The sequence below is a fragment of the Coloeus monedula genome (assembly GCF_965178545.1).
Source record: "Coloeus monedula genome assembly, chromosome: 7".
Taxonomy (NCBI): Eukaryota; Metazoa; Chordata; class Aves; order Passeriformes; family Corvidae; genus Coloeus; species Coloeus monedula.
In genome coordinates this window covers 18,775,729-18,791,109 of record NC_138787.1, presented here as the reverse complement: position 1 = coordinate 18,791,109, position 15,381 = coordinate 18,775,729, and the positions used below count along the sequence as shown (strand labels likewise).

General features: G+C 44.8%; 1 protein-coding gene across 2 annotated transcripts in view; it reads right to left on the bottom strand.

The window, feature by feature from the left end:
* Positions 1 to 15,381, bottom strand: part of CHN1 (chimerin 1) — a 96,829-nt gene that overhangs the window by 16,133 nt on the left and 65,315 nt on the right. For both annotated transcript variants that reach the window (XM_082284614.1, XM_082284615.1), the window contains 2 exons: positions 13,563 to 13,640; positions 728 to 812 (listed from right to left, as the gene is read on the bottom strand). In XM_082284614.1, coding sequence (XP_082140740.1) covers positions 728 to 812; positions 13,563 to 13,640 — 163 coding nt within the window. The remainder of the gene's footprint in view (positions 1 to 727; positions 813 to 13,562; positions 13,641 to 15,381) is intronic.

Here is a 15,381-nt window from a genome sequence, read left to right as displayed (position 1 = left end):
ATAAACCCCTTTTTAAATACAGCAAACTATTTTTGATCACTTTGATCCTTTTCTTTGCCTTTGAAAGAAGGCCGACTGTCCTTTCCTTTCAGAAGAACCTTATCAATAAAACTGTCAAACTGTTTTCCTTTGGAGAGGCTTTATCCCAGAAACGCCTGCAGTGACACCAACGTGTGTAATACATTTCTACCAGCACCTGAATGTTTATGTAACATTTCAGTAGGCACCCCTTATTCATCAGCCCTTTTCCTACTTTCCTTTCAGTTTGCAAGTATGAGACATGACTTAAGGTCTATGGCACTCTGAAGAGTCTGCTGGTTTATATATAAAATTAACCTGAATGTCTGTTTCACAGAAACAACACGAAATTTGGTGATGCCCACCTTGCACATCAAGATCCTCAATGACTTTCTCACACCTACCAATACATGGAATGGTATAAAAGAAATGAAACTAACTATGCATCTACTTTCTCCTCCCTTCCAAGAGGGTGGGAAAAAACAATCTCTTAATGATGATTATTGTCTCTTTGTGAGCACTCGAGGGGGGCTCTGCAGTTACTGTTTCAGTGAGTTACTGAAACAGGTACCTGAAACCATCAGCAGCAGAGTGGCTGTGCTTCCTCCTTCCACTGAACAAGGAGCAGACTGGCCCTGCGGCAGAGCAGGCTGCACATGAGTTACAACATGAGGACTGACTTAGGAAAAGAACACTGAATGACTGTTACCTGCACATTTTACTCCCTGAGCAATGAGGCCCCACATGAAGTTGGCACAGTATTCACACCAGTGAGGGCCCCTGAACGTGTGCACCTGGAAGACAGTAGCAGAAAGGAAAATTACAGAAAGTTACCCAACCATTTCACAGGCATCAGTATCACAGACATCAGTATCAATGCATTTAAACAGTGCAGAATTCCTCTTCTTTGAAGGTACCACGTGCAGTTTCTGGAAGCTTCCCTATACCATGGCAGGAAAGGAAGAAAGGAACTAAGTCAGATTTAATAACCAAGACTCTTGCAGACCTGTGGAAAACTGGAGTCCTCCATCCTGAGCCATCCAGAGCAGAAGAACTGGGTCTGTGGGGGTCTGCTCCAAGACCAGGTCAGGCAGAGAAGCAGGCACAGCCCTTCTCCCAATTCTTGGCATCCCTCTGTCTGGGCAGGATTCTGGCCACAAGGCAAGGCTTTTGCAGCAACTGTGCAAGAGTTGGCTTTTCAATTTCAAATGCCTTGTGCTATGGCCTCGCCTTCATAAGGCACTGTGTGAAATGGGTGGGGGACTGCAAGATTTCACCTCGCATGGAATGAGTCCTGCCAGGCAAAAATACTAGTGCCACACAGAAATACTGTAAATTTGCCTAGAGACTTTCCAGTTTAGAATAACTCCAAAAGGAAATTAATTTTCTTCAGACTAATGCTACATATTGAAAATCCAAAATCCAAAATAAAAAAAGAATCCACTGAACCAGGAAAAAATTCAAAGCTAAAGAAGAGAAAAACCCCAATGCCGCTTTCATTCCTGGCTCACATGCTTGTTACAAATCCTGCAGCCACCATTAACTGCTTCTGATTTTATTCTGATAAAGCTCCTGCTGTAGGAAACCACAGGATTCTTTACAGAAAAAATCACTACTTCCTTAGCCAGCGTAAAAGGCTTTGAGCTGCTATTTAGAATAGACAGGCTGAAAATAAAATCAGTAGCTGATGATCACAAAGAAATGAAATTTGCAGTGAAATATAGTAAAAATGCTTTAGGCTGAAGTCACTCTGTCCCTCAGAGGTGCTGAGCAGGTGTGGGAGCAGGCAGTAACCTCACGCGTGTGCATTGCCCGGTCAGGTCAGTGTTGAGCAGAAGAGAGGAGGAGCCGGTGGAAATGTGTGCTCCTGACACCTGCACAGAGCTCTGGCTATGAACACTGAAAGGCAAAGTGGCCTGACTGAGGTGGCAAGTGTCCCCCATGCCACTGATGTAAGAGGCAGCTGGATTCAGCTGACACTGACCCCCACAAGTGGCAACCCAGAGCAGCACCCTGAAATTCAGACCACAGTTGTTCTGGCTAAATGAAGGTCTGCAACCTCCTGGGCTTGTGGTACCATCAGAGCAGCAGTGAGATAGATTGCTGAGACACTGGAAAGTTACTCTTGAACTCACCAAGTAATTCACATGCACATCTATGCTAAGGGAGACCCCTGACTGCCTGTGAGCACAGGCTGCCTGCCCCAGCCCTGCCTGCCCCCAGCATCCCCACCCACCCCACACGCCTTTGGAAGGTGAGATGTGCTCCATGAGGCCTCTTCTCCCTGCAGCTCTGGCTGACTTCCACAAAGCAAACGATGACAAGGCTGTCAGCACCTGTACTCTCCATTTTCTTTTTTCCTCTCACCACAAAGAGATTTTTCACACCATTTGTTCCGTTACCCACCTGCACTACCCACATCCTTTTGGCTTTCTTCCTCAGCCTGGTGGTTTTTATCCAAGTTTTTGGCAGTGCTCCCTTCCCAGAATAAGAACATTCTAATATCCTCAAGCAAAGCACTATGCTTTAATGCCTGCAGGACTAAGAGAACTTCTTCAGGGAAAAAGGAAGGCATCATTTCAGTCATCTTTTTTTTTTGGGGGGGGGGGGGTCAAATTCCCCCCAAAACATACTTCTTTAAAATACTTCTCAAAAAATTCTCTTGAGGAAAATTGAGACAAAAAATGAGATTTCAAAAGTCTGGACAATAAAGAATTTCTTTTCAAAATACTTTTCAGTTTTGTAAGCTGTTTTGTTTTTAGTATCTCTGATTGAAAAGGAGGGGGAACTTTGTTTTGTTCCTTAAAATGCTGACACATTATTAGTTCTTTCTAAATAAAAAGAATTATACTATCCTACCTTGTGTCTCTGTAGATGTTGATTTCAATTCATCAAACATCAAATCACCAAATGTGGTATTTGCTGAAGCATTTCTAATGCTGTCCTTAGGTGCTGGAGACCCAACTTAGCTTCTCCAGAGCTGTCCCCAATGCTGATACACACTAAACCTCAGATGTCCAATCTCTAACTGGCTGCTTTAGCAGTGAACATCTTTCCTTCTTGGGATCTTGCTTCCCACCATGGTCTGAATATTTTCATCTCCTCCTGAGTTTCCCTAGAAACTGTTCTGCAGGGTCTATCACATCCCAAATCTGCCGCTCCAACCTTTTGCCTCCATTTTTAATATTATGAACTTTTTTTAGGAGCTCAGTTTCTCTTACGTGTGGTAACTATGATTAACCTGGATTCTATCACAGCCAGTTCCCCTGACATCACCCTGGCTCTCAGCTTGCCCCTCAGAATACATGACTCACCATCAACCTAAAAATGACAAGGACAACGTGGACTCTCTTCCTCCCTGCCAACACTGCATGTACTAGTCACCTTTCACAAGCCCAGGATTGAGTTTGTCCTTCAGAACCACTGTCTCAGCAGCACTGGCACTGTTGTCTCATCCCATGCAGCCAGGCTTCCTCCAAATACTGAAATGCCTTTCCATATCATCAGTTAGATTTACCCAGAGCCCGCTATGCTTTATGCTGCCTCATCCAAATTACTATTCCTTATCCATTATTCTGATTGCAAACTCAAAACAGATTAAAAGGTGAGCGTAGGTTTTTCTGTGTCCCATGATGCTCTGCCTTGCTTCATCCTTTAGATGAGATGCAACGGGGAGGGTCTCTGGCAGTATTAATCAGGAGACCCAAAGGTCATCATGTCCTTCCAGTCCTGCTGTATTTAACCCCACAAGATCAGCTCTGAAGCCTCTGTTTCTGAGGGGTTTCTGGGCAGTGCTGTCTTTTCCCAGAGCTCAGCACTGCCAGAGCATCAATCTTCCCGCTGCCGTGGAGTGGAACTGGACACCTAACCCTGCACTGGTCTGAGTACACACCCTCTCTGGGAATTAAATCAGACACAGTAAGAGATGCCAAAAAATACTGAAAAATTGGTCTTCTGAGGTAGGTCAGAACAGCCTCTAATCCTAGTTCATCCTGGAGGGTGGGGTCTGGCAGCTAAAAAGAAACACCTTAGCATCCCTTTGATACTTCAAGGGCCAACACCTGCAAACAATACTGCATTTATTACATGACACTGTTTAATACAGCATTCTGATTTTTATATTTAATTCCCCATTCTAAAAATCTGCCAAGCAACTTCTTGTTTTCAAAACTGAAAGATGCTTTCCAGAAAAATTTCTAAAAACACACCCAGCAGAGTCCCAGAGATCCGGACTTAAATTACAAGGGGTTTCTTTCCCCTTGTAAAAAGAGCATCTGCCATATGCAGATTTTACTGTTTTATAAAATGTGAGAGAGCAGGATTGCCAACTGTGGTTTTATATCTCCCAATCCTTCCATTCTCACTCCCACCCAAAAATCTTCTCTCTCTTTCCAAATGGGAGTAATTTTTAAAAATAATCTGGAAAATTAGTAAGTGGGAGAAGAAATTAAACTGGTTTTAATTGTAATTTGTAAAATTCCAGGAGAAAAAAGTAATTTTAAGAGAAAAGTCTAGGTAATTTTCAAGGACAATAGCTTCAGAAACTATATAAAATACTATTACTAAGCTGTCCTGTAAGTCTGAGGTAAGAGGAGAGCCTCATGTTAGGTTTACACCCTAGGCATTTCTATATTGAACTCTCCTGCACTATCAACAAGGTATAATAAACATTTAACTACTGTGATCTACGCAGGAGAACAGTTTTTTGCTCAGGCTTGAAAGGCATTTTCTTATACACAAGGAAGAAAAACTTAATTCTTGTGATTAACAACTCTGAGTGTTAGAAAATTTCACTTATTTTTGTTTTGCATTTAATTAAAATTTTTTTAGAAAAGACAAATTTTTTAGGAGAACCAAGTAAAAAATGACCCAGTGGCTCTGGCAGCCGATTATACCACACGCTGTGAACTCCTCAAGCAGATCTCTCCCCATTATTTCTCAGGCTCTATAAAGGTCACTGTTGAAGTTAGTTACCCGTGCATCTTGTAACTCCACTTATTTTTTATGCTTTTGGTTTTTCTGAGGCAGTTATTCAGCTACCCTTGATTGCTACCTGAAGACCAGGAATGAGCCAGCAGATAATTTGTATTCTTAACTGGGAGGCTTAGATTTTATCACTTGTCAAGGCAGGGAGGAAGAGAATGAGAAAATATCAATGAAGTGCTGTGCAAATATGATATGAGGGAAGATGGTGGATCAGCAGCGCTTTAGTGAAGCCACTGACAGGAAGAAGACAGGACTGGATTTGAAAAACTATAGTTATAGAAAACCAACACCAAGCACATAAAACAGAAGTGCTTTGGGACAGTATCCAAAAAAGGCTTCCTTTATTGAGAGGCTGCTTCAACAGTCTCAGTGAATGCTTGTTCCATCAGACCCCACTCCCTACAGAGCACCTCTTCCACAGCCCTCCACACCAAACTGCTGGTCAGAGTAATGGGGTTTGGAAAATCCAGGCATTACCATCTGTTGTGGGATGGGATACATGACCTTGAAAAAGGAAAAAAATACTGTTCATCTATACTCTTGGGCTACCAGAGCCCAACACTTCAGGCAGAAGTCTTGTTGGTACTCAGAGAGGAGACCAAGTCCGCCAGGGACTGAACACGTGGAACACCCCCAGCGTTGGCACCACATGGTGCTCCAAAGGTTCAGGTCTGCTGGCTATACTGTTCTTCAAACAAATTCCCAAGGATGATGAGACACTGCTGGATGGAGACTGTCAGCTCAGTGGTCCTAGCTGATTTGCAATTCCATCGGCGGAATTCTGCCTGTTGGGACTTTACCAAGCTTTTAATTGAATACGGGAGACACTGTAAATCTCAATCAAACGATGAACTCAGCCCGTATTATTAACATCTGTTTTCCCTGTCACAGTTGATTTTATCAGGCACTGAGCACACCCATGCTAGCATCCAATAGGCATGTCCTTTTCATCCACCCCTGGTCCAGACAGACTGCCTGGATGTGAAGAGTAGACAAGAGATACGAGTGAGAAACTCAACCATCAGTTTGGACAATGCTTCAATTTATCCCTGTATATATTATGATGATGATTAGATAATGCCTCTAAAACAAGGGTCTCAAAGCACTCTGAATATTCCAGCACACAATAATTCTCCTGTGAGGAAAATATTGCTGCTGACAAGTAATCTGAGAAGCAAAGAGACTGCCACGACAACCCACACGGCAGAGCAGTATCTGCAAGATAATTGCTTTCATGTGAAGGTGTAACAGAAATGAACATAACTGAGGCCAGTGGAACAGACCTTCTCCAGAAATAGAGCTGGCTCTGCCTAGCCCAGCTGGGGTGTTAACCATGGGGAGCCAGCCTGGGACCTCCCCAATGACTGTGCAGCAGCTCTGGAGAGGAGAGATGCTGTCAGAGCGCTGCCTCGCCCAGAGCATGGAGTATAAATAGCATCGCTATCGCCCGTGGGGGCACGGAGAATGTGGAGCAGGACAACCTCCCTCCATGTCCTCACCCACTTGGAGCCAGAAGCGCTGTCAGATCTTGTTTACTCTCTGGTTTGCACTGACTGTGTCACCAGAGATGGGAACAACTGGAAATTGAGGTTAGTCTGTGCTCTACAAGAGTCAAGGTGGAAAATGAAAATTGCAGGTTGTTGGCTTTTTTGCTTGTAAATTGAGTGAAAATGGCCACCTTTCTTTCAGGATGGAACAGCAGATTTTCTTTAAACTGACATCTGGAAACGGGAACATTTTGCATTTTATTCCAGGTCCAACTTACTTGATACATGGCTCCATACAAAAAATTCTGAAACTAGAGGTGAAAATTGAATAAAATCCATAGAAGTAAAATTGTATATACATACGTACTTTATGCGCTATATGTAATGATGTAAATAGAATACAAACCCCTGAGAGATTCCTAAATAAATGCTTTTGTCAAGATACTAAGGCTAATTTGGAGGAAAAGCTGTTGATGATGAATGAGAGAGCATAACATGCACTACAAATTTCTAGAGGCAAAGTCCCAGTCCTCCCCAGAAGAGCGCTTCCTAGCCTTATCACAGAAACGAGCTGGTCTGGCTTTGGGCTGTGCACAAGGCAAACTCACAGGATCCACACATGGGGACTAACAAAACTGTTGGTGTGGTGGGAAGAAATTACAGACTAAATAGACTAAGGATTTTGAAAAAAGGCTTTCTCTCTCTTTCTTATTTTTTTAACAGTGGCAAAGCCTGAATTCAGGGACTAGCACTAGGAAACCAGAAAGGTTTAAGTAATATTGTGCTATTTGCAATCCGCTTTGGAAAAGCCCTGGCTTTCCTCAAAAAAGTGAAAAAAAATGCAAGTAACATTAAATAAATACTTAGGAGACAAAAATCCATCAGTAGCTAAAAGCTTTTCTGGATTGAACTGTCTTACAATGTAAGTTTCAGAAGGAAGAACATAGAGCTGATGAAGTCTCCTCAGAAGTTTTGTGGAAGTTTTTTTCCAGGCATGCTCTCCAGGTATTTTCCCTGCCTTTCAACAAATTTTTTCCCCTCAAGTCCTAGGAGTCTAATAGAAACATCAAATTTCCTGAGGTTTTCTTATCTGTGGGAACACAAACTGACTCTCCCCAGGGACTATACTAGAGGCACCCAGCTCTCTCTCTGAATATTCGTATTACTGCAGTAGCTCAATTAAAGATATTTTGAAAATAAGTCCAGTGCCAGTTCTGCTCCCAATAAAAAATCCAGCATCCTCTTTTCAGTGGAACTAGATCAATTTACCCCAAATTGACATCTGCCCCAGTTTTTAGAACATCAGAAATAGAAATGAGTTCCTGTCAGAAGTCAGAAAAATGGCTCTGCTTAATATAGTAAGAGTTTGTTATAGTTTCTGGTCTTTTTGCAGCACTTCTGCATTTTCCATCTCCCAGTTTCCCAGTGTTTAGGCATGGCTCTACTGAGCAGTGCTTGTTAGAATAACATGTGGCATGGAAGTAATTTGCTATGATTTTTTACACTAGCAAAGCACCCATCACAGATGCAATTACTCCAGTAAAATTTGGGCCTGTGCCAGGGCCAGGTGGGTTTATTTGTGTCTAAGATGTGGTAAAAGTTTCACTGCCAGAGTAACTCTTGTTAAAATCAGCAGTGTCTCCATTAAGGTGATGCTAGAGTCTGTCTATACTAGCAAAGTCTTTCCAGCAGGGACTGGTCCTCACCTGAGCCTTCACTCCTTGTGCATATTTAAGGTTATGTTCTACCTCCAGTTACTTCTGGACAAAGCATGCTGTCTCCTCTGGAGCTCCCCATGTGACCTTTCAAGCGGGTCATCCTCAAAGAGAAAGCCAGGATACTGCTTCAGTCGAGGAGGGAGATGAGGAATCTCAACAAACAAGGCTCATCACCATCTTGGCTGACTTAGTTTAAGCAACTGCGGAAAAACATCTCTCTGGAAGAAGTGTTGGCTTGAAAGGGAATTATGCTGTGAATGTTGACTCATTTAGCAAGCTGCTATTTATTAAACTGTTATTTATTAAAATTAATTGACTGTGCCGGCAGCACTAGTAAGATAGTGACTAGGAAACAGCGTGACAGTACCATGCACTGCACAGAGAGAAAGCAAAAAAAAAGTCTTCTGGAGATAGATCTATTTTGTGAAGCTCAAGAGAGAAACAAGACAATATCCTAGGGAAAATAATGCCTGGAAGCACAGGTTTCAGTCCAGCCCAGACAGGCACGGACACCTTCTTGCTTCAGTGAAGCACCATGGCACTAATCTAGGCAGAAGAATGGGTTTGTGCCTTGGACTACTGGCAGTAAGAGAACACCTGCAGGGTGTTCTGTTGGCTCAGGTCATCAGGAGCCAGAGATGTCCGAAGGAATACCTGTAACCAACCAAGGGAGCTAAAACTGCCCCAGGGCCCATGAGTCAGAAAAGCTGGAGGGGAGTGAAGACCTTTAAGGTGTTTTGTCCAGGCTTATTTTAAATTTGTCAAGTGATGAGAAGGTGATTGCTCTGACTAACAAGTGTCACTACCCAGGAGATTTCTTGCTGTTAATCTCAGATTTTCACCATCCTCTTCCTTCTAAGATATCACCCCATAAATCCCAGCTCCTCTTCCAAAACTGCCCTCCTTACCATGAACATTTTTCAAGCATAGTTTTATCTCTTTCCCCAGCCCCATGCAAACAGCAGGCAAAGGAGTGAGGTCAGTGCCCAAGTCCAAAAGCACAGCACCAGGTGGTGAGGAGATGCAGAAGATATTCCATGTCAGATAGGGTGGACTCACGGCAGAAAGTACCTCATTAGATGTATCTTTTTATCAGCAAAAACTATGGGATGTAGACAGAAGTGGAGAGATGAGGAGATGAAGAATGGGAAAATGCAGAAGACCGAGCAAGGGGAATCCTATGTGTTCACCACCCCAATAAACTGCCTCACCAGAGAGGGAAGATGGAGAAAACCTTAAACCCAACTTGGATTACCCTGCTGTCTAAGTCTTTTGGCCTAGAGCCCACTACACCTCCTAACCCAGAGCTTCTCCTGGTCCTCCTCTCATTTTCAATCCACATGGCACCTTGCCACAGGCCCCTTTTCACCTCAGATTTGTGGTTCCTCTATTTCCTCAAACTCTTCCTTCATCTGCCTGCCCAGGAGGTGCCCAGCTGCTTCCTACCCTTAAACTTATTGAATAGATTAAATATCAGCTGGGTAAGAAATTTTATTTTAATTTAAAATTATCACAGTTAATTGCCTTTTGGGGACAATATAAACAACTATGAGAATTGTAAGGGACAGTAAAAAGCATTCTTATTAGTAGGGTCCAGGGATAGAATAAATTTATGGGAATGACTAGGTATGAACTTATTCTGTCCACTTCTATGAAGTTACTGAACTTTGTAGCTCTTCTGTTACAGAACTTTCCCCTATGATTAAGTTCTTTTCCTAAGAAAATAACACCACTGGCTTCAGCTATGCTCCTTGTCAGCAATTCAAAGAGCACAGGTCTCCCAGAGCTTCCAAATAGAAGATGCTCTTGCTCATCTACACTGAGTGGAAGAATGAGCTTGATATCCATCACACACACACACACACCCCTTCCACATAGATATGTTTGTGGGAGACTGTGGGATTTATTCCCCATAATGGGTAAGCGAACGGAAAGAAAAAAAGCCTTTCTGTGAGAAAAGGTGGGGCTGAAACTTTGAGGATGGTGAAGTGACTGTCCTGATTTGGTCTAATGATTCATTTTACAAGAGATCTCATTCAGTGTGCTGGATTTCAAAAAAAGCACAGTAAACAGAGGGAAAGCAAAAGTAATCCAAATATGCAAAAAGATAGACCCAATCAAGTCACACTCTCCTTCAAATTCCATTATTCAATTACAGCTAAATAAAATGCTGTATCAAACAGTGTAAGTCTCTTTTGTCTGATATATTTGAATTACTAGAAAATGGATCTTTTGTATTAGATTTATAGAGAAGAACACAGAAATATTTATTTTTTTTATAAATTAGAAAAGGCAAAAATATACTTAAAATACTTTTCATACCTAGCTTTCATCCTGAAGAACATGCATTTAAAACTCAGTCAGAACGAATATTTATAAATAATCACCCCTTTCTTTACTTATGGAGATTAATTTAAGAGAATTCAGGCACTCTGTATTTGCATTTGATATGTGCTCATGAGAGACCAGACTTCCCCAACCAGGAGAACATTACAGAGTTGGAGATCATTACCGACCAGCTCTGCTTGCAGAGCTCCCTGTCACCCTGGCTACACAGCCTGTTCCCTTCAGGCAGGAGACAACTCACATTCCAGGAGATTTAAGTAAGATTAAATCCCCTCAAAACCCCTGCCATGTCAGCACTCCTAGTAAAACTGTCTTTACATTCTTCTTTCAAACAACCCTTGGAGCAAAACATAGGTTAACGGATTTATTCAGGAGACCTCTTGATGATTTAAAAGCAGCTTTCATGTTCACTCGTCCCCATGGCACTGCACTCCTGTAATGACGATGCACTACGCTGCTCCTCTGCCACCGCATTCCTCTACCTGAGCTTTGCTGCAGGCAACAGTCTGAGGGTTCAAACGGCACCTGTGTCCCCACCTACCCATCCCACAGAGACAGGAGGTGCAGGGGGGAGGGAGAACTGAGGTCCCCTAGCCTGGAGTCAAGTCTCTGGGATGTTTGCTAACCCCAGCCTGCCTCTGGAGTGGCTGCTGCTGACATCTTCCCTTCTCCAAGAAAACATTGCTGCTTGTTGTGAATTTGCAATTCTCCATTTCTCCCCTCTCTGCTAGGATGCTGCAGCATTTCCAGTATAAAAGGATTTTTGAGACCCCTTCATTTCTGTGAGCAGTGATGTGACTGATCCAAGAAGCAGCTGGGAGAGGGTTAGGGGTCCCTATCTGGTGCCTTGTGCCTGCAGCACAAAAAGCAGATTAGCCACAGAGGTACAAAGCAGCGGACACCCTCCTGTTTGCTGTGGAGCCTCTGGGGACAGCAGTCACTGCTGATTAGCTGAACTGGATAAATTTATTTAATTTCTAAGTTGTTTTTTCTTGTTTTGTCTCAAAAGTCTAGGTTGAAGGCTCTGGACCTGACATTCCCTTCCTCTCCGCATGGGTGACAGATTTGCTACTTGGCAGGCAACCTAGGAGACTCGTGCAGACATTTTAAATTATGACATCTATACACGTGAGGAAAAAAATTTGCCAGATGCAAAGAAATTATAAAGGAGAGAAGCACATGAGCTAATGATGGCCACCATTTTAAAGCCATAACACAGAAATTACTAAGAGCTTATGTTTTTGCTTTTTATTGGTGGCCACATTTAGAGTTTATGAATGCCAGCAGCATTCCTTCAGTGGGAAGGTTGGTAGAAGCATGCCCTGTAAGGGGTTTGTCCCCTGCTAGTTTTTTATAGCAAAAATTATCTGGACCGGGGTCGCCTTTCACAGTGACTTGAGAATAGAGTTACTTCTCAAGGTATATTTTTCTGGCAACAGTATGTATAAAGGAACTACAGTACAACTATTATAAAGAAAACAATCCATGTGGAAAGTCTGGGCCATGGCTATGACCTTGGAGCAGACACACAGTCTGTTTTTGGAAAAGACTGGAAAATTCACAGCTCCTAAGCTTTCCATAAACAGTTTATGGAAGAAAAAGATATAAACAAACCCAAATGAATGAAAATCAGGTTATCGGATTATTTTCAAAACAGATGTGTTTCAGGCTGTTAAAGAAAAGCAACTAGGGAACACAGATGTGCAAAATTAAATACTTATTATCCTACATACACTGTAGTACATGGAAAATCATGATCTGCTGGCATCTGCAGGAATTATCTTCAAACTCTAAGGAACAAATGAAAATTGCAAGACGTTGCAGATATTTAGGACACCTCAGGAGCCTGTGAAAAAATGCTCTGCATTGAACTGACAACCAGCACAATTATGTTATGCCAAGCATTCATATGAAACACTTCTTACAAACCATTTTCTACATGGTTTTCAAATTCATGCTTTATGGAAGAACTCAGATGAAACAAAACATCCTGGTCACATAATGTTTCCGCTTTTGGTGATTATCTGCACTCAAAAGCCAGAAAGTGGTTTAAATAAAATCAGATGGAGGACAGGTAAATTAATGTATGGGCATGCATATGGACATTCCCACATTCCGACATGTGTGTGTGATAGAAATCAAACCTGAAAATAGGAGACATTTAGCAGATGTTTATATTATCAGATGCCCATATTATATTAACAATCTCCCCTTCTCTTAAAAGAAATAAAAATTCAGACTGCCTATCATCAAATGTTTTGACCGCCAAAAAGGTTACATGACTGAGTCCTTAGTGGACACTTACTACAAAACACGAATATGTTGTATTGACATGTATCTCTCTTACCAAAGAATACTGGTTATTTAAAGCAATTAATAATTAGAACCTACACAGAAGACACAGTAAATTTTATTAAAACACAAGGTAGCTGCCGATGCCAGCATGTCCAACAGCCCCATGGTATAAGCCATGCCGGTTTCAACACACTCAATTCATTGACACAGGAGAAAAGCCAGGAACTAAGGGAAATGCGGACCATCTGCTCAATCCAGATGCAGCAGAACACACTTCGTACCTCCAAAGCTATTTGCCAGCGACAAACTGAGATAAGATCAATTTAATATTCTAACTATAGATCTAAGACATTTTTTGGCATTAATAGTAAAACTGGACTACATTCATTTGAGTTGAAAGAAAACTTTACCTGTTTTTCTCACTTTTAGCATCTCAGTACAAACCGATTCTAAATAAGAGATAGCCTAGATATGGCAAATATTACCAAAACAAATGTGTGCACACAAGCAGCCAACAACAAAATCCCAGTTCTGCCGTATGTTCTAACGTGCCTAATTGATGCAACCGGCAATCAGGTTTCCTCGCAGCTTTTAAGTTCCTAGAAAGTCACAATCTGCATACATACCATTTCCTTGCAATACCTGACGCATTTCAAAACACGAGATAAAGTCCCTGCATCTAAAAAAGAAAACAGGTAGGAAAACGCCTTACCTTGAAATTATGAACCTTCTCGTATTTTGGAACATGTTCATTTTCCTTCAGAGTTGCTCTTCGGACGAGCGACGTCAACTGCGAATAAGCAAAGAGTTTAAGAGGTTGCCAGATTGTCACAGACGCCTTGCGAGCGCCCAGTTTCATGCCCAAGGCTGCGAGCAGCAGATCGCGCTGCCGGCCCTCGTGCCCGGCGCGGTGCCCCGCGTTGCCGCCGCCTCGGTGCGCTGCCCAGGGCTCCCTGGCCGGCATGCTGCCGTGGAGGCGGCGGCCCGCCCGCGCCCGGCTGTGTCACACTCAGGCTGGCGGGGCGGCGCGGACCATGCCGCAGCCTAGGCTGCTGGGGCGGGCGGCGCGGCCATGGAGGGCACGGGCTCGGCGGGGCGCGGGGCTCGGCGCTGCCGGCAGGCGGCCGGCGGGCCGGGGGCGGGCGGCAGCCAGCGGCGGGGACGCGCAGCCCGCGGCCGCTCCCTCCATCGGCGGCGGCCGGCTCGGGGGGCGCGGGGACGCGCACGCCTCGCACCCTGCTCCCGCCCGCTGCCCGGCGCGGGGGCGTCGCGGCCTCGCGCGGAGCGGAGCGGCCCCGCCCCGGGGCGGCCGCAGCCAATGGGGCCCCGGCGGGGCGGGCGGCGCGGCCCCTCCCGGCCCGGCCCCGCCCGGAGCGCCGCTCCCGGCGCCGCTCCCGGCACGGCACCCGCCGCACGAGCCACGCACCGCTAGAAAATGGCCCCGCTGCGCTCCTGGGGGTTGCCGCGGGAGGTAGGGCAGCGACCAGCAGCCCCAGGGCACACGGCGGGAAGCGGCTCACCCCGACCTCCCCGTCTGACATGGCCTGTCCACCAGGAGGTACGGCCAGGAGCGGGTGATGTGACCGCTGATAGGCACCACTCTTCCCTTAAAAGTACGGTTTTCAGTGCTTTTCGTGTGAAAACAAGCTCACCAGTCTCACATCTTGTACAGCTGTGAACACAAATGTCACCGCAAGTTCATTTCACCACTCCATCCAGCAAAGACCTGAACCCCGAACTGCTGGTGACGCCTCTCTTTAGGAATTTACAGATCCTAGCAGAAGGTGAATGACCACAGTCTCCCATTGAACCAAAACCTGCAGTTGGACGGATGCAATTGACGATGAAATGTGCACAGGGCAGTCGGGTCCTGGCCAGCCCTCACACAAACCAAAGGAAACTATTTCGCACAACCATAAAAGCCTTGAACTTACTGCCACAGGAGTCAAAATCAAGGGGCTCACAGAGGAGCAGGGCAGACTATGTCACATCCACCCGGAGCTGCCCACCAGGGCAGCCCAGCTCAGGCGGCTCCCTCAGCTGAGCACTGACAGCCGGGAGGATTCACCTCGGTGGCCACTCGACTCTGCCCCTTTCCTTCTGGTGCTCTCCAAGCATGTGTGAACAGTCTTTGTCAGAGACAGCAAAAACGGACCCTTGATCTGACTACAGCAAAGCTCTACACCGTGGGGCTGATCACCCTGCTGAGATGTAGGGTGCCAGAGGACCTTCCCTTGTGCACAGCCTGCCTGTGCAGACAGCCAGCGCGCAGCCCTCCCTCCCCCGGCACAGGCTGCCGCACTGCAACCGCTCTCCCTGCTGCAGCAGAGGTATTTTTATCTCTCCTGAGTCAGAAACCAAAGACAAGCACAGTTTGTCACAAGCTTCTGGATGGAATTGGTATGTGCTTTGCAGCTGGATCACAGTGTTCCAATTTAGCTCAGTCCTGCCAATACAGCTGAGAACAGTGCTCACTGAGAGCCCCTCTTCTGTTCTCCAGTGTGGCCACCCGTACCTTCTCAACAGGTTTT